General features: G+C 43.6%; 1 protein-coding gene across 1 annotated transcript in view; it reads left to right on the top strand.

Annotated features, from left to right (window-relative positions):
* Positions 1 to 1327: 1327 nt before the first annotated feature.
* Positions 1328 to 20121, top strand: part of LOC115478017 (cat eye syndrome critical region protein 2-like) — a 321056-nt gene continuing 302262 nt past the window's right edge. The window contains exon 1 of the mRNA XM_030215212.1: positions 1328 to 1447. Within this exon, the coding sequence (XP_030071072.1) occupies positions 1328 to 1447 (120 nt within the window). The remainder of the gene's footprint in view (positions 1448 to 20121) is intronic.

Genomic DNA, 20121 nt, shown 5'->3' with positions numbered 1-20121 from the left:
CTCCAAGACAACTTGAAAGAAAAGTGTTTTACATAAATATATTAGATGCGTGGTAAGATGCTGAAACTGATCTGAACGCAACAAAATGAAATAGAGACCCGGAGGCTTTTTATCACAGAAAAAGAAAACTGGAAGGGTATTTTAAAACATTTGAATTCAGTTTTTATCAATACAGTACTGAGAGGGAGAAGAAAACACAGGTCTAAAATCTGCAATCAGACTGAGGTCTTTGGAGCACGATTATAAAGAGGTGAATCCACAGGTGTCTAACTCAGTGAGCGCATAGGTTTTGAAGATTTCATCACACAGGGAAATATGCCTCTTTACTGTAGTGTTGCAATCAGAAATGACTACCACTCTGCCGGCGCTTTCGTCCGAAGAAGCGAGAGATCCCTCGCACAGGACAACGTAAAGTTGTGCTCTGTAGTCACTCACAGTTCAGAAAACAAGGAGCTGAAGGGTCTGGAAAAAGAAAAAAAAAAAAGTGTGGCCAGCAGCTGAGAACTCCCTTCCCCCTCACAAGAGGACCTAGAGCTTGTGTGTGAGCTGAAGGACGATCCCCGCTGACCTCCAGGCCACGGATGCGCTTCAAGGGCAGCAGCACATGAAAACCCAGCCCCCCGCCCCTTCCAGCTCTCGGGAGCTTGTTCCCTTTAAATGGACTCTACCACAGAGACCTCAGGGTAGACCCCTCTGTCCTACACCAACTCTTCCAGCACACCTGGACAAGCGGAAAGAGGAGTTTTTTTTTATTTTTTCTAATCTGTTTGCCATGCCTTCCTCGAGACTCAGACGACAGCTGGGGCTATGAAATTCTCGGGAGCCAGGTCAGCCCCAAGGGTGGGGCGGAGTTGGGTTTATTTTGGGTGGGGGATGAAAGAGGAGTTGCTTGTTTGTGTTGGTGAGAGTCACAACCCCTCCCCTCCTCATGAGCTGCGCGGTGGTGCGCCCCCCCCTCTTTCTTTCCTCCCCCCACTGCTCCCATCTGTTTCCCCCAGCGGCGCTAGAGAGAGAGAGAATGAGCAAGAGCGCGTGAGTGAGAGAGAGTTGCTACATTGTGCTGGAGAAGGGGTGATGAGAGGATGGGTCCGCGCGACGGCCGCGAGCTCCCAGTGCACCGCTGCCCCTAGATAAACCTCTGTGCCGGCGCCACCGAAGGGAAAGGGGACTAAAGCAGCGCCCTTCAGCCGGGAGCACCTCCACCGCTTCTCCCCACCTCAGAGCCCCAGAGTGGGGCGAGGGTGGGAGGCTGGGGGGTGGTGGTGGAGGGAGAAGGGTCCCATGTGTATGGCGAGCGCGGCGTGCTGCTGACCACGGTGGAAAAAAAATGTCCCAGGAATGTGTCGTCTCCCTGCAAGAAATCCGCTCCTGGTGGGAAGTGCCCGCCATCGCTCACTTCTGCTCCTTGTTCCGGACCGCTTTCCACCTCCCGGACTTCGAAATCGAGGTGAGGGGCCGCGGCTCAGTTCTTACAAGTTTCTGCTTGGTTGTTACCCCCCCTCCGCGCAGGATTTCGCCGGCTCCTGCGCTTTATTCCCGTTAGCTGCCCACTTTTTTTCTGAAAGCGAGTGATTCGCTGGCGCTGGCGGCGCTTCCTCCTAACTTTGCGCCATGCGACGCACCTGTGGTTCGTCCAGTTGAGTGTGTGTGTTTTCGGGTGGTTTTGTTGTTGTTTGTTTGAGCACATGAAAGTTGTTAAAGTTGTTGTTTTGTAGCTGCATTTTCCGCGATGTTAGTGGCGGGGAGGTTGCCAAGAGCCTTTTCCTTTCTCAAGTGTTGTTGCAGGGGCTTTGGCGTCCTTTCTTTACAGCAGCTGCAGCCTTTCCCTCGGATCGCACGTTTATTTCGGCGATTCAAAGCGATCCCACACGGGGTCGGTGCGGGGGGGGGGGGGGGGGGGTGCTGCGTATCTGGCTCTTGGGCCCAGTTGGTGCCTTTTATATTTCTAATAAGTAGAAGAAATAGTTGTGTAGGTATTTTTGAGCGCTTGGATTTAGTTCCAGATGCCGGGGATGCTGTTTAGCCTGCTCTCCGCTTTTCTCCTCATTTGCTTTTCAGTGTTGTAGCTAGCATGAACTGAAAAGGAGCGGAGGCGCATCTGGTACATAAATCCCCCACGAACTTCGCTTTCTCCTCATGATACTGGAGGAGTTGGCTTTTTGGTGTGTGAATTGAACCCCATGGAACTTGTCTCTGTGTTGCTGCAGATCACGTCTTCATCATTTCAGTTGTTTCCCTACAGATCTGTGTATGAGAGGTTGGAGTGTATCTTAAGACCATCTTTTGTCGGTAACCTTTTTTTTTTTTTTTGCGATTTTATTTGATGAAGATTTGAAACGCGCGCTACATGTTTTTATGTGCTTCAGAATCTGGTAATGTATCTAGGTGAGATCTTGTAACTTCAGCGTATAACCTATCCTTCAGAGCAAATCTGCTGCTAATAAAACTGAAGGTTTGAGTGTGGATTGGACATAGCTTATTTTTGCGCGTGCCTCAGAAGGGTTGTGACCCCCTCCCCTCCCCCCCCTTTACAAGGGAAAAAAAGGAACCCAGGCGATTTAACTTACACTGTCATACATTTGGAGGGTTTTAATTGATTACTTGGCTTTTATACTGGCTTTTTATGGCTTTCTATTTCCATAGGATTTAATGATGAATGTTTTGTATCTCTTCAAATTAGGACACAACTTAATTGGTTAACATGTGTCGTCTTCTTGTCTTGTAAGTACAATGTAAAAGACTCGTTGAGAGTTTTATACATCTGTATGTGTTTTGGGTAATGTGGTGCATCCTGAACTTTCCAGGAAAGGTAATGGAGTGATGAAATGCTATTGAGGGGTCCTTTTACTAAGGTGCGCTGAAAAATGGCCTGTGCTGCTGTAGACGTGTATTGGACGCGCACAGGTCCATTTTTCAGTACACCTGCAAAAAATGGCCTTTTTTGGGGGCCGAAAATGGACGTGCGGCAAAATGAAAATTGGTGTGCTTCCATTTGGGCCTGAGACCTTACCGTCGTCACTCATTGGCTTAGAGGTAAGGTCCTGAACTTTCCAGGAAAGGTAGTGGAGTGATGAAATGCTATTGAGGGGTCCTTTTACTAAGGTGCGCTGAAAAATGGCCTGTGCTGGTGTAGACAGATGTGTATTGGATGCGTTCAGGTCCATTTTTCAGTACACCTGCAAAAAAAGGCCTTTTTTGCGGGGCAGATAATGGACGTGGGGCAAAATGAAAATTGGCGTGCTTCCATTTGGGCCTGAGACCTTACCGTCACTCATTGACTTAGCGGTACGGTCTCACGTGTTAACCAGGTGGTAATCAGCGCGCATACAATGCCGATTACCACCCATTAGTGCTGCATGCTGGAAACATTTCCCCGGTGTGTGTAGCAGATGCGCATAAAAAATGAAATTACCGCCCGGGCCACGTGGTAGCCAGGCAGTAGTTCAAAAATGACATGCATAGGACGTGCGTACGTACCTAAGCGACTTAGTAAAAGGGCCCCTGAGTGATCTATTTTTATCTTCCATAGATTTCAGAAACATACCTCCTACAGCTACCTTCTGCAGCTCCGTGCATGCATTTCAGATTTCTTGTAGGTAGAAAAACTATTTGAAAGACAACTAACTCCCTGAAAAAAGACAGATCAGCATGCTTCCCTACAATATAAATTATTCTAATGAAGCATTCCTTAAAAAAAAATTCCTATATATCCTAAAAACTATGAAAGGAAAACCAATTATTAAAAACATTGTTATTTGAATGTACAAAACTAACATAAACCTATTGGTTCAGACTTTGTGTAGGATTTGGTGGCAGCTCTGTTTTAGTGAGATGGAGATCTGTCCTCTCCCCCCCCCCACCCCTTCATCCCTTAAACTCTAGAGATTTTGAGTTTTAAGCTGCTTATTAAACTTGGGGTTTCTCCATCTGTTGGAAGCAGATGTAACAACTTGAATTTCTGTGACGTGCAAATTAATTTCATGCTTATCTTGTCAACACAGTTATCCATCTGTACAAAAAAACTATACACTTTTTCTAAAACGGATTTGGGAATGGAGGAGGAAATTGACATTTTTCATCTGTTGAGGGCAAAAATGGTAGAGGCTGTTGATTGAGAGATGCTTGATTTGAACTGCTGCACACCTCCTCTTGTGCCTCCCATCATTGTAAGAAAAGATGAGATAACATAAATTAATCTACAGGGTCAGACCAAGGGTTCATCTAGCCCAGTATCTTGTTTCTAGCAGTGGCCAGTCCAGGTTACAAGTACCTGGAAAATTCCCCAAAAGTGGCACGATTCCCTGCTACGTAATCCCAAGGATAAGCAGTGGCTTTCCCTGAATCTACCTTAACATTCTATGGGCTATTTCTTCAGGAATTTGTCAAAAACCTTTTTTTTTTTTTTTTTTTAAACCTTGCTACATTAACTGCTTTTTAGCACTTGCTCTGGCAAAGAGTTCTGGAGCTTTAACTATATGATGAGATGACCATGTAGAATCCAAATAAAATTAAGGAACCCACTCCTCAATTTAGATATAGCCTTAATGAAAAGTCAGCTGTCTTGTGTATTTTAGATAGCACTTAGATCTGCTTGAAAACAACTAAACTTGTGGAGTAAGTTAGTGAAACCTCTGGATCTCAGGTATTGTCTGTAACAGTGATACAGATACAGAAAATATTGAAAAAAATAAGGTTCTATTCATCAAAATGGAACAAGCTATCTATCTATATGGATATCCATATACAGATATATTTATATAGATGTAATATATACATTTTATTATTTTTATTTATTTCAGCATTTGTACCCCACATTTTCTAAACTAATAGTCCGTTCAATGTGGCTAACAGCTTAGGTTATGACATGTGACAGATTAGGCTAGGAAAGGTAAGGACCTTGTTCAGTGTTGTGGAGTTCAGGTATCGCGATGTGTTGACTATGAGGGTTCAGCAGGATAAGATTGTTTGAAGAAGTATGCTTTGATGCATACTTAAATTGGAAAGCAGCATATTTAAAGGTCCCTATCACTTTTTTTTTTAATTGTGAAATTGGAGTATGTATTAAATCAGTGCAAAATATTTTTGAGTAAAAAAAAAAATATATATATGTATAAATCAGGGTAGATTATTAATTATTCTAAATGCAAGTGTACTTGTCAACAAACTTGGATGTATTAGAGTCTAGGCATGTCTTTTTGAATTGCACTTGGATCTTGTAATATTCCTACAAGTTTCCAGCATTTTATGTGTTCATACTTAGATACAGGCTTCAGTATGCAGCGAAGGGCGACTAAAATGATAGCGGGGATGGGACGACTTCCCTATGAAGAAAGACTAAGGAGGCTAGGGCTATTCAGCTTGGAGAAGAGACGGCTGAGGGGAGACATGATAGAGGTATATAAAATAATGAGTGGAGTGGAACAGGTGGATGTGAAGCGTCTGTTCACGCTTTCCAAAAATACTAGGACTAGGGGGCATGCGATTAAACTACAGTGTAGTAAATTTAAAACAAATCGGAGAAAATGTTTCTTCACCCAACGTGTAATTAAACTCTGGAATTCATTGCCGGAAAATGTGGTGAAGGCGGTTAGCTTAGCAGAGTTTAAAAAGGGGTTGGACGGTTTCCTAAAGGACAAGTCCATAAACCACTACTAAACGGACTTGGAAAAATCCAAAATCCCAGGAATAACATGTATAGAATGTTTGTACGTTTGGGAAGCTTGCCAGGTGCCCTTGGCCTGGATTGGCCGCTGTCGTGGACTAGATGCTGGGCTCGATGGACCCTTGGTCTTTTCCAAGTATGGCATTACTTATGTACTTATAATAATCTAGATTTTATCTGTGTTATCTAGTCCAGTGAATGTGTGTATCTAGGATGGGGTTTCTGTGAATGGGTGACTTGTGTTCGGGTAATTTCTCCAGATGACAGTGACGAGAATGAAGCTCGCTCCTAAGCCAGGGCATGCGGAGTACGATCTCAGTCTAAAAATAAAGTAGGGTTTTTCTCTGATTTTGCCTGTTGGTATGCTTTCAATCTCTCAAATTTCCTGCTAATGCTCCCAGTAAAATTTGCATTGTCCCAAAGAGAGTTTCCTTCTGGAGTTATGATTTGTGTTGAGACCAGTGTATGTAGGATAAGGACTCGAGGTGTATAGCCTTGGAAGATTTGGGCTTGTCAAATTTTATATACATTTTAAACTAACACTGTCAAATATATTGCTCTCACATACGTTTACTCTGTAAACATTTATTTCAGAATAAAATTGAAAAGCCTTTTTTTTGTTTAATTTTAGTATTTGTAATTTTAGCATCATACCTTTTTGTTTATTTACTGTCTGCTAACTGGGATGTGTGCGCGCGCATGCTATTCAAAATTAAATTATTAAAATCCAGGAACTTTAAAGCAGCATAAATGACAATACTGTTTAGATATTTTTGTGTTTCAAATGTGGGAGTTTTGGGTTCAGGCACTCTTATTCCATGGGATACTTTAAAATTTCTGCAGCTCCGTGGTGCATGCATTGTAAATAACTGTAGCAAGTATTTCCATACCTAGGGGCATATTTATTAAACTGTGCTAAGCAGGTTAACACAGACCTGTGCTAGCAATTACCATACCTAAAACCAGCCAGTGTGGTACAGAATCCCAGTGCTGAGATGGAACATGGCCAGCCCTGACAGCTAGTGTGTAGGGGAATTACTGTACAACCTCAGGGTTGCCAGTTCAAAGCGCACCTGATCACTACCTCCCCCACCTCAGTCACATCATAAAGGACTCTCACAAAATGAGGCAGTTAACTTTTCTCACCCCCTCCCTTATTTAGGATCTAAGGGCAGCAGTAATCCTCAGATGCTCCTGTCATCTCTGGCAGCAGGTTAAAAATGGTGGCTGTGACCCCTAGTAATATTCTCACAGTACTATTTCTATGGGTCAATTTGCCAAATAAGAGCAAATGCACCACCAGGGAACCACTCCCGTTCCCTGGAATGTTGTGGAGGGGAAGAGTGAGGGATGCTTGTCTGCTTTATGGGAGTTTTTTTTTTTGTTGGGGGGGGGGGGGGGTAGTGATTGTTGCAAGATACCATTTTACCTATGGGGCAGGAGTTCTCAACCCAGTCCTTGGGATATACCCAGCCAGTCAAGTTTTCAGGATACCTGCAATTACTGTGTATATGAGAGGTCTGCATAAAATAGAGGCAGTGGTGCATACAGATTTCTCCTTCATATTAGAAATATCATGAAAACCTAACTGGTTAGGTGTGTCTTGAGGACTCTGTTGAGAACCCCTGTTATGGTACATGCTTTAGCACAGGGGTGCTCAATGTCGGCCCTCAAGGGCCGCAACCCACTTGGGTCTTCAGGATCTCTGCAATGAATATGCATGAGATCTATTTGCATGTACTACCTCCATTGTATGCAAATAGATCTCATGTATATTCATTGGGGAAACCCTTAGGACCCTACTGGGTTGCAGCCATCAAGGACCGACATTGAGCACCCTTGAATTACTTTAGTAAACAGACCCCCCCCCCCCCCCCCCCATAATGTTACATAGTTGAACTGGTTCCCTTGTTTGTTTAAAGGACATTCGTTATTTAACATTTCTACCATCAAAGTGGCCTTCATCTCTGCCCCTATAGTAGTATGTCTTGGCCACCAGCTTGAAACAAACTTTGACCCATGCTGGTAACTGGGAAACATAAGATTTTGTGGTAGAGGAGAGTTGACGTCTATCTTTATCAAGGTTCACATAAAAAAATATAATGGAGATGTTCGTCGTCAGAGAATGCATTCAAGTTAACAATAGCAAAGAATACTTTATCATTGTCATTATCTGCATTAGAAATAGTATGGTCTAATTCAGTATTTCCCAAGTCCAGTCCTGGAGTACCCCTTGCCAGTCAGGTTTTCAGGATATCCACAGTGAATATGGATGATATTTGCATATAATGGAGGTGTATATGCAAATCAAGTTCATGGATATTCATTGTGGATATCCTGTATACCTAACTGGCAAGGGGTACTCCAGGACCGGACTTGGGAAACACTGGATTAGATCATACTATTTCTATTAATGATAATGATAAAGTATTCTTTGCTATTTAGAAGTGTTTCAAAGATTCCCCTGATCATAACCTGCAGACCCAGACAGAAGACATCAGTAATATTGCAACCTGGTCTGAATTGAAGGAACTTGTTTTTTTTTTTTTTATCAGACTGAACAATCCATTTATGCCAGGGCAGTTGTTGAACTTTTTAGCTGTGTATCATTATTTTTATCCTGAATTTTTCAGCCAGCATTTGAAACTCATGTCTTCTGTGGGATTTTGCAATGTTTAATGTTAAACAAAATGGTGGACATTAGGGTGTTTGGGTACTGTATTCTAGAGAATGACACGGGGACAGAGTTTGACTCTGTCCCCATCCCTGCGGGATCTGTCCTCATCTGCAGAAGCCTCGAACAATTATGATTTTATATTTAAATCTTTTTATTAAAGTTAGAAAACAATAATAACAGCGAGCAGCTATAATAACCCTCCTCACCACCAGCCTCTACCCTTCCAACCCCAACAATAGCTGATTTCTACTACCCCAAGGAATCCTAATCCACCCTGTTAAAATGTACAGGGGTACAAAATACAACTCGTTCTGTATGCCCTAGAGGGGAGAAATATGCCCTATGAAGCACTGTTATGATTTTTTAATCTGTGGATGAATAAGAAATCAACAATCTCAGGATTCAGTCTAGTTCTCCTGTCTTCCACAGTTCTTCCTGCAGTAGAAGATGTGCTGGTAGCAGGATGTACAGGATCCCACATGCAAAGTTTGCTAGTTGTGGCCAACATAAATAACAGTCCAGTTCATTAACAGGCTTCAAAGTAGAAAATGACACGGGGACAAAGTTTAGTCCTCATCCCCGCAGTTACTGTGGGTCCCCATGTCATTCTGTACTGTATTCTACATCAGGGGTGATTAAAATTTAAAATAAAAATTTGAAGATTAGGTTTGAAAAGCCATGTATCAAAATTTCAAAGGGTTTTTGTTTAACATCCATTTCTTGTATTTTTGTTTTGTTTTTAAGTATTTTAAGTATAAAAATCAGGATCTTTTAGATGCCTAATAGTTTGATTGGCAGTTAGGCATGTTTATTTTTAACATCCTTTATCAAAAACTTTATCAAAAACTCCCACTCTGTCAGACTGTCAAAGTAATGCTTTGATGTTTCTCATATATACTATCTGCTACCACATTTGCTTATTTCCGATCTGAGGAAGAAGGGCAACCTTCGAAAGCTAATCAAGAAATGTATTAAGTTATGTCCAATAAAAAAGGTATCATCTTATTTTCTTTTCCATGTTTTATTTTTGTTTGATTTCTATTGATAACCTTTAAGAGTGGACTAACACGGCTACCACACATCTCTACTCAAAAACTAGACAAACTTCTGGAATTTTTAAATTATTTTTTAACTTTTGCTTTTTAAAATGAAATGTTTAGTTGGTTTAATCTTGAAATGAATTAAAATAGAAATTGTCTAATTTCTTCAGCACTTCATTGATTCATTTGGGCTAAGTTTGTAAGAAGGAATGTAAAACTACAATTCAAATGAATGGTCCACTTGGTTTCTCTGAAATTGTCTCTCTGCTGATGTGGTGCAGTAATGTTGGATCCTATTATAGTGATGTCGAAAAATGGTTAATCAGTGATGAGGGTTCCTCTTTACTTAGAAGCAGACCCATGGGAATGGTGTATGCATATGTTAAGGAGGGTAGTTTCCTGCATGAAAAAAAAAAGAGAGAGCCTCAACTGCTTTATTATTCTCCTGTTCTGGAAAACAATGAACACAGCAAAAGCCCAGGTCAGCACATTGGCTTCTACTTCCCCCTTGCATTGACAAAACTGTTTGTGACTGCTTAGGCTTCACCAGAGCTATTGTATTGTACAACCTGTACTGTAACCTTTTGTGGACCCAGACCTTACAAAAAAAGAGAAAAATCATTACTGTAGAACCTTTTTGTAAAACTTGCTGGAACATGAGATCTAGCAACACTGGCTCCCCCATTTGTTACAGGATTCAATTCCAAATTCTAATTCTCGTGCTCTGTTCTGGTTTACTTGGTTTTCTCATTGATTCCTTATCTTCTCATGGGATCTTATAATAATGCCAATTTGTTGGTGTTCCCTTCTGTTTCCAAACTGAGATTCTATTCCTCTCACAATACAGCATTTAGCTGTTTTATGGAATTTACCATGTAATAATCTCTAGTTATAATCCTTTAAGTTTTTAAGGTAGCTTTAAAGACCTGGATTTTTGTTCAGACCTTCTCTTCATATACTTCCTGAGCCCAGTCTTTTTAATGCCTACCAAGAATTTTGACTTGGTCTTCTATTTCCCCGCCTTGTAACAAAAGTGTGTTTAACTACAATGCTTTCCTTCTTATGTATTTAGTTGTCTTGTTGTAAGGTCTCTTGTTTACTTTTTTTATGTCACTCACATTTTATTGTAAACCGCCATGGGGTCTTAGCAATATGATGGTATAATAAATGTCCAAATGAATATATAGGCCATCTGGGGTTATTATAATGATCTCTGACTACCTCATGACGGTAGTATTTCATGGGCTAATTTCTCTTTTTGTATTGTGGTGAGTGTTTTTCTCAAATGTTTTTCTCATTCTGAGCTGTTTTTAGGTTGTGGAAGTGCTGTATAGTCTGTTATGTATATTGGAATGATTTATTTACTCCACCGATGATAATGGGGAGATTTGAAGGAAGCTGGGACTATCCAGTGCATAGGACATTTAGACACTGGCATAGCTGTTCTGTCATCTGACAAGCTCTTGATCGCTGTCAGGGGATGTGGGGCCATGTGCAGAGACTCCTTGCAGGGCCTCATTTGCATAAGTCAGTAAGGGCTGAAAAGCAGGGCCATGTGTGAAAACGTTGTCTGTGGTGGGGGCCAACCCTGAAAACTGTTTCAGTATAGAGTTGGTGGTCACATGAAACAAGTGCTTCTCAACCATCTCCTAGAGACGCACCTCATGAGTTGTTTTCAAGGTTACCACAATGAATATGAATGAGACAGATTTGCATACAGTGGGTTTCCAATATATGCAAAATCTCTTTCATGCATATTCATTGTGGTAATCTTGATTTACTCAGCTAGATGTTCCTCCAGGAGAAGGTTGAAGATTGTTTCCTGTTTTCTATTTTTAGTTGTTGTAATTTCTTTTCAATTTTGCTTGTTTAATTTTCATCTGAGCAAGTATTTATGAATGGCAGTATCCTAACTTGGGGTGAGCACTATGAAATGCTATTTTGAGGTTCTTTTTTATTAAGTTGCGGTAAGCACTAACAAGCGCTTCCCTTGTGCCAAAATGCACTACTTCCTTAGGTACCCAGCGGTAGTTCAGGCATCTGCTCATGCTTTCCTGGCACCAAGGAGATGTGTTAACAGGAGATGGCATGAAGCTGGTCTCCACCCACTCTACCCAGGGAGGTTTTAATTGTCCCCATACAGCTGACATTCTCTTGATACACCCCAAACAATGAAATTGATAGGGCAGCAAGCTCTGCCCACTGGCTTCAGGCCATATAATGGGCCAGATAGACTGGTAAAATAAAACAAAAGAAGTACTGACCTTTGCGTACACACAAAAATACAAACAGCAAAGGTGACAAGGTCCCAAAGCAAATGTAGCAATTTATTGTAGATGTCAATGACTCGTTATAGGTATCAATGACTCAAACCCAAGCTGTGTTTCGGCCATAAGGCCTGCCTCAGGAGTCAATACCAAATGTCTTGCTGGATCTAAGTATCTTTGCCAAAAAATATAAATACTACACAAAAGTAGCACACTAAATATAATCTGTCTTATTGTAGCACAAACTGTCAGCAGTAAATTAAGATGGATTATATTAAGGGCGCTATCGTTTTTAGGTGTGGTAAAAGTGATAGCACACCTACAACATGGCTTAGTAAACAGGGCTCTTTGGTGCAGTATTTATATTGCCCCCATTATTTAGTTTACTATTTTTAAAATTATTTAATTTTATATGATCGTTTCTAGTCGTCCTGTAACCTAAGTTCAAAGTAGGTTACAGAATATAAATACAGTAAAAACCAATTACACAGATTATTTCCAGAATAATGTGAAAGGCAGTTAAAATACAAAATATATAATCCTTGAAAAGAACAATTAAGAGATTACAATTAATCCTGCCATAAGTGCCATTAAGATTCTCAGAATTATGCATTATGATGTCCAGTTTTGCATTTTTATAGGATCATTTTGAGGGGACAGTTTTGGATTGGTCATAATTGTTGAGGACTGGAAAATAATTGGAGTGGAGTAGAAGGCTGAAGGTTTACCAAGGGCATCTAGTACTTTGCTGCTGGCCCTGCACAAATCTCAGTGGGGTGGACCATCAGTGTTGGTCAAAGTACTTAAGTATTAAAACATACATTTATTTTGACTTTTACTTGGGTAACTGTAAAAAGTACAGTGAAAAACTCATTAAAAATGTACTTAAGTGAAAGTTAAAAAGTTATTGCCTAATAATATTTTTTGAGTAAAAAATAAGTGCCGCAACTACAATGAATGCAACTACTGTTAATGTTTTTATCCCAACAGCTTTATTGCTGTACAATTCAATCCACTTTGCTTTTAGTAAAACAAATTTTTTTTAAATGTCACTTGTGTGCTTGTGAGTCATTAATCAAGCACAGCTAAAAAGTTCAACAATAAATATGCATGAGATTTGCATATAATGGAGACAATATATGCAAATCAAGTTCATGCATATTCATTGTGGATATCCTGAAAACCTAACTTGCAAGGGGTACTCCAGGACTGCACTTGGGGAAACACTGGTCTAATTCATCTCCTGCATCTTCATCTTTATCATCATCATCATTATCATTGTTATGCTGTCCAATTACAAAGAAGGCTTTCACAAAGTTGGAATCATTGTTGTGGTTCTAGTGATTTTTCATCTGATGGCAAACTGTTCGAATATGTTTAGAGAATTGATGCAAGAATGTCAAATGTGTATGAACTCTTCAGTCTTAAGACCAGAAAAGAAGACTTCCTCCCTAATGATTCTTATCAATCCAGTGGACAGTTTACCCCAATGTAAAATTTCCCATTGGGTGATGAGCAGTTTGTTGTGGTAGAGACATATGTCTGTTCGCCAAGAATTGCTATCAGCTTCAGCTTCATCTCCACTTTAAAGTGACCCAACTCATTACTGTTCTGTTTGGCTAGATGTCAGTAAATAGTTAAATAAACACAGGCAATTTCAATGTTTATAGGTTATATTCGCTGAACAGCAAAATTTAAGATGAGATGATCCACTGTTTGAATGACAAGGTTTGCAATAGCAAAATCCTGTTCCCAGTTTTGCTGTTTCATTTGGTTTACTGAGGAATCATCATTTACATCTCCCTTCTGCTGTTATTTTTAACTGCGAGCATCAGATGTAACTGAGTAAAAATAGTAAAAAGTGGTGAAATTATTACTTCAGTAAAAGTAACAAATGTTATCCCATACAACTTTACAAGTAAAAGAAAATGTTTACTTAAGTACAGTAACTAGTTATTATTATTTATTTATTTATTTATTGCATTTGTACCCCACATTATCCCACCTTTTTGCAGGCTCAATTTATTTACAATTTAGTTACATTTATTTAGTTACTATACAACACTGTGGACCATTTTCTGCTATGTCCTGTGTTATGACACATGTTTAGGAGGTATTAGTTCCAAGTTTCCAAATTTATTCCTTATTTGCTATACAACCTATTGGGTGCCTTCTGAGTGGTGGACAATCGCAGATGAATAACATCACAAGAGACCATAAAAGTCCAAATATTCTGTGATTACCTGTAATCAGTCATCACATGGGATTAGAAATTGATGATATACTTTGTTTTTTTACAATATACTTATTGAAGCTTGATTAAAACGTTTGCTAGTGTGAACATGTGAATTGTATGGTATTAACTTGGTTACAGGTTAAGCCTGCATGAAATCAAGTTGTTGGGTGGTCTGAGCTGATGGCTTCAGTTGGGATGAAACTGCCTGTAGTTTGATGCTTCCTTTTCCTCGGGGACTTTTGCTGGACTTTCAGTTCTGCATGCACAGCACTTTGACTGAGGCCTGATGCAACTTCCTTTTATCACAAGCTGCTGGCTGTCCCATAGGATTCTCCAAAGAAGTGGTCAGGAGGATATATAGTCATGAGAGGTGGTAGACTCTCTTTTAAACAGTGCTTTTTCTGACCTGTGGGTGGTAAGTTTCAATGTGGAAGAAATAGTATATGGACCCTTGGTAATGCGAATGTGTTGTCTTAAGTTTGTGTTGATATTTTCCTACATGAGTGTTAGTCAAGTGTAACTTGGATTTGCCATGGATGTCTAGGGTGTTGTAACTTTTGACAGGATATCAAATAATTTGAAACTGTTAGCATGTATCGTGGAAAGCAAAACTGCTCTCCATATCATGAGATTTGCAGAGGATGTGCAATGAAGGAGCTGATTTCTGCTCTAAAATGGTCACAGTGAAATAGTACATGCTATTTTTATTGAAATAAAATATAACATGTAAACATGGTAACCAAAAAAAGAGAGAGGCCAAATCTTATAACAGATTTAGATCCTTGTAATGTGTCAGATATTGATGAGTAGCATGGATTATTGTTTTGCTTTATCTGTATGTGTTTAGGAATCCAAGGAATATTTTGACATTTGTAAATTTTACAAAAGAGCTATTTTCTTTTTTTTTTGGGGGGGGGGGGGGGGGTGGTCAGGGATGCATTATTTTTATTTTTTATTTATTTGGATTTTGCTCACACTTTTTTCCATACAAGCAACCTGGGGTTGATTCCCAAACCTAGCAGGGATGCTGAAAAGACAGTGTAAACAGCCCTTGGGAGAGGGAGGGAGCGTCATCAAACAGCCATATTGCAAAACTGTTATGGTGGCAGGATTAAATGGAACGTAAAGTTCTTATATAATGGGGAAAGTGGGGTAAGTCAGCTGGAACTGGTCTTCCAAAGGTGGAAGAGGAAACCGCCAGGACCAATTAAAAAAAACAAGAACAACAAAACACATTTCTGCAGCTTTCTTAATATAAAATCACATCCTTAGGGAAAAATTGGTTTTAAATCCTCTTTAGAACAGAAGAATGAAATGAAGGCACAACTGTTTTTCTATACACGTGTTAGTTTTGGGCAATTGATGGATGCGTTGTGTTGAAATGATACTCTGCATCATTCTTCATCTAGTTTGATCAGTCCCATAAATTGTTCCCATTTTTTAAAAATGTGTATGCTCTCTTGTATTTTATATGTGCATAAAATAATGTATTTTTTTGTGCATGGAATAAAGTAAATAAGTGCAGTATGTGAAAAATCTCACTGCGGGGTTGTTGACTAGTTATTCTGCAGCTGTTCTTTGATTAAATGCCCTTTAATGTTACAGTGTTGAAAGGTAAAATTAGGTTTCATACCTGATAATTTTCTTTCCATTAATCATAGCTGATCAATCCATAGACTGGTGGGTTGTGTCCATCTACCAGCAGGTGGAGATAGAGAGCAAACTTTTGCCTCCCTATATGTGGTCATGTGCTGCCGGAAACTCCTCAGTATGTCGATATCAAAGCTCCATCCGCAGGACTCAGCACTTAGAGAATTACACCCACAAAGGGACACTCTGCCCAGCTCACCACCACCGAAACGGGGGAGGGGAATTAACCCAGCTCATCCCCACACAAATGGGGGAGGGGAATCCGTCCAGCTCATCCCCGCGGAGCGGGGGAGGGACACCACACCCGCCGATGCGGGGGGATCTGGCTTATCCTGCAACCGCGGGAGGAGCTGACTGACCCTAACACCGCCGAAGCGGGAGGGGTACAAAGCTGCCCTACAGCCGCACGAAGTGGGAGGGAGTGCCGGCAGAATTTAAGTCTCAATCCAGCCCCGTAAAACGGAGGGGAGAGGAATGCAACAGCTCACTGTAACACAAACTCGTCTCAACTCTTGAAGAATCCAACTGAAAAAACTTGAACACGAAGTCTTCCTGAAGTAACTGAAGACTAAACTTGAATCTGAAATGCAACCAGAATATAAAGAGTACAGATATCTGGGAGGGGCTATGGATTGATCAGCTATGATTAATGGAAAGAAAATTATCAGGTATGAAACCTAATTTTACCTTCCATTTCATCATGCTGATCAATCCATAGACTGGTGGTATGTACCGAAGCAGTACTCACCCAGGGCGGGACATAGCAATCCCTGATCGCAACACTGAAGCTCCAAACCGGGCCTCCGCCCGAGCAGCCACAGTCAAGCGGTAATGTCTGGAGAAGGTATGGGCCGACGCCCAAGATGCCGCCTTGCAAATCTCTTCCAAGGAGACGGACCCGGCCTCTGCCATCGAGGCCGCCTGAGCTCTAGTGGAGTGGGCCTTCAACTGAATAGGCGGCATCTTCCCCGCGGCCACATAAGCCGCTGCAATGGCTTCCTTGACCCATCTTGCCACTGTAGGCTTAGCAGCCTGCAGACCCTTACGAGGACCTGCAAACAGGACAAACGGATGATTCGATTTCCGGAAATCATTGGTCACTTCCAAGTATCTGATGATGACCCGTCTCACATCCAGATATTTGAGAGCAGAATACTCTTCTGGGTAGTCCTCCCTACGAAAGGAAGGGAGACAGAGCTGCTGACTCACATGGAAGCGAGAAACAATCTTGGGTAGGAAGGAAGGCACTGTGCGAATAGTCACTCCTGCCTCAGTGAACTGCAGAAAAGGCTCTCGACAAGAGAGTGCCTGGAGCTCGGAAACTCTTCTGGCTGAAGTGATAGCCACCAAAAAGACTGCTTTCAACGTCAGGTCTTTCAGAGATGCCCTCGACAAGGGTTCAAAAGGCGGCTTTTGCAAGGCTCTTAGCACCAGGTTGAGATTCCACGCAGGCACCACTGAGTGCAGAGGAGGGCGCAGGTGATTAACTCCCTTGAGGAAACGCACCACATCTGGCTGCGAAGCCAGGGAAGCACCCTTCAGGCAGCCCCTGAAGCAAGCCAGGGCCGCTACCTGGACTTTCAGGGAACTGAGCGACAGGCCTTTCTCCAGACCTTCTTGCAGGAACGCCAGCACTGAAGAAATTGGAGCAGTAAATGGAGAAAGTGAACCTGCTTCACACCAAGCTGCAAAGGTACGCCAAACCCTGGCGTAAGCAGTAGAAGTAGAGCGCTTCCTCGCTCTCAGCAGAGTGGCGATGACCTTGTCTGAGAAGCCCTTCTTCCTCAGACTCTGCCGCTCAATAGCCAGGCCGTAAGACCAAAGGGGGAGGGATCCTCCATTACCACGGGACCCTGATGTAACAGGCCCTGCTCCACTGGCAGTCGTAGAGGTTCGTCCACTGAGAGCCTGATCAAGTCCGCATACCAGGGACGTCTGGGCCAGTCTGGACCCACCAGAATTATCCGGCCCGGATGCTTTGCCACCCGGTCTAGCACCCTGCCCAACATGGGCCAGGGCGGGAACACATAGAGAAGCTCTTGTGCCGGCCACTGTTGGAGAAGAGCATCTACTCCCAGGGATCGAGGGTCCCGTCCTCTGCTGAAAAAACGCGGCACTTGGCAATTGGCCGATGACGCCATCAGATCTAGGCTCGGCTGGCCCCAGCGCTTCGTGATGCCCAAGAACGCCTGAGCAGATAGCTGCCACTCTCCGGGCTCCAAGGTATGGCGACTGAGAAAGTCCGCCTTGACATTCATGACTCCGGCAATGTGGGCCGCTGACAGCTGTTCCAGGTTCGCTTCCGCCCACTGGCATAGATTCATGGCCTCCTTGGCTAGAGGGGCGCTCTTGGTACCTCCCTGGCGGTTGACATAGGCCACAGCCGTGGCATTGTCCGACAGTACCCGTACTGGCTTCAACGCCAGTACCGGGATGAACTCCAAAAGCGCCAACCGAATGGCTCTGAGTTCCAGGAGGTTGATAGACCACTTTGCCTCTGCAGGAGACCAGAGCCCCTGCGCTGTCCTTCCCAAGCAGTGGGCTCCCCAGCCCGACAAAGAGGCGTCCGTCGTGACGACAATCCACTCCGGGGTCACCAGAGGCATTCCTGCAGACAACTTGTCTGTCTGCGTCCACCAGCTCAGCGCCCTGCGCACTGCTGGGTCCAAGGGAAGGCGCACAGCATAATCCTCCGACATCGGAGTCCAGCGCTGCAGCAGAGAGTGTTGTAGTGGTCTCATATGAGCCCTGGCCCAGGGCACTACTTCCATCGTGGCCGTCATAGAGCCCAACAGCTGCACATAGTCCCAAGCCCGAAGAGGAGAGGCTACTAGGAACTGGTCCACCTGAGCCTGAAGCTTGACAATCCGATTGTCTGGCAGGAACACTCTGCCCACTTGGGTGTCGAATCGAACTCCCAGACACTCCAGGGACTGAGTTTGGCGCAGCTGGCTTTTCTCCCAGTTGATGATCCACCCCAGGGAGCTCAAAAGAGCAACCACCCGGTTCACAGCTTTGCCGCACTCTGCATAAGAGGGGGCTCAGATCAACCAGTCGTCCAGATAAGGATGGACTTGTACTCCTTCCTTCCTCAGGAAGGCCGCGATGACCACCATTACTTTGGAGAAGGTCCGCGGAGCAGTAGCCAACCCGAACGGGAGGGCTCTGAACTGGAAGTGTCGGCCCAGTACTGCAAAACGCAGGAAGCGTTGATGAGGAGGCCAGATGGGAATATGCAAGTACGCTTCCTTGATGTCCAAGGATGCCAGGTACTCCCCTGCCTTCACTGCCGCTATAACAGAGCGGAGAGTCTCCATGCGAAAGTGCCGAACTTTCAAGGCCCGATTGACTCCTTTGAGGTCGAGGATAGGCCGTACAGAACCTCCTTTCTTTGGTATCACAAAGTAAATGGAGTAACGTCCCTTGCCAAGCTGATTTTCTGGCACCGGAACGACCGCACCCAGGCGGATCAGATTGTCCAAGGTCTGCTGCACTGCCACAGCTTTGACCGGAGACTTGCAGGGAGAGAGAACGAACCCGTCTCTTAAGGGTCGGCAGAACTCTAGCTTGTAGCCGTCTCTGATGACTTCCAGCACCCAAGCGTCTGAAGTTATAGTGGTCCACTCGCCCAGAAACGAGGACAGCCGTCCTCCAATCTGCACTGGGGCGTGGACCAAAGCCCCGTCATTGGGTACGAGACCCTGGGGGAGGACCGGAGGGAGCACCTCCGGGACGGCGGTCTCTGCGAAAGGAATGCTGCTTGGGGGAGAAGTTCCTCTTGAAGGAAGAGGAGGCAGAAGAGCCCAACCTGCCCGGGCGGTACCGACGGGCTTCCTGAAACTGTCCTCTGGAGGTACCGGGGCGAGTACTAGCCCGAGCCCTGACCTCTGGTAACTTCTTGCCCTTAGACGTGCCGAGATCGGTCACGATTTTGTCCAGCTCGACCCCAAAGAGCAGCTTGCCTTTAAAAGGCAATCTAGCCAGGCGGGATTTAGAGGCGTGGTCAGCAGACCAATGCTTCAGCCAAAGCCACCGCCGCGCAGAGACTGTCTGAGCCATGCCTTTAGCTGAGGCACTCAAGACATCATACAGCAAGTCTGCCAAATAGGCTAAGCCCGATTCCAGGGCCGGCCAATCAGCCCTCAAGGAATGATCCGAGGGGGAAGCCCGCTGCACCATAGTCAGGCACGCCCTGGCCACATAGGAGCCGCAAACTGAGGCCTGCAAACTTAAAGCAGCTGCCTCAAAGGACGACCTTAAGGCCGCCTCCAATCTTCTGTCTTGGGCGTCCTTTAGGGCCGTGCCACCTTCCACCGGCAACGCCGTCTTCTTAGTCACCGCAGTGATTAAAGAATCCATGGTAGGCCACAGATAGGCCTCACGTTCACTTTCAGGCAAAGGATAGAGGCGGGACATAGCCCTAGCCACTTTAAGGCTCGCTTCCGGGACATCCCATTGAGCCGAAATTAAGGTGTGCATGGCATCATGCACGTGGAAGGTTCTAGGCGGGCGCTTCGTCCCCAGCATAATGGTGGAGCCAACAGGGGCTGAGGGAGAGACGTCCTCCGGAGAGGAAATCTGCAAAATGC

Source organism: Microcaecilia unicolor, chromosome 9 (assembly GCF_901765095.1).
Source record: "Microcaecilia unicolor chromosome 9, aMicUni1.1, whole genome shotgun sequence".
Classification (NCBI taxonomy): domain Eukaryota; kingdom Metazoa; phylum Chordata; class Amphibia; order Gymnophiona; family Siphonopidae; genus Microcaecilia; species Microcaecilia unicolor.
This window is presented reverse-complemented; position numbering and strand designations above follow the sequence as displayed.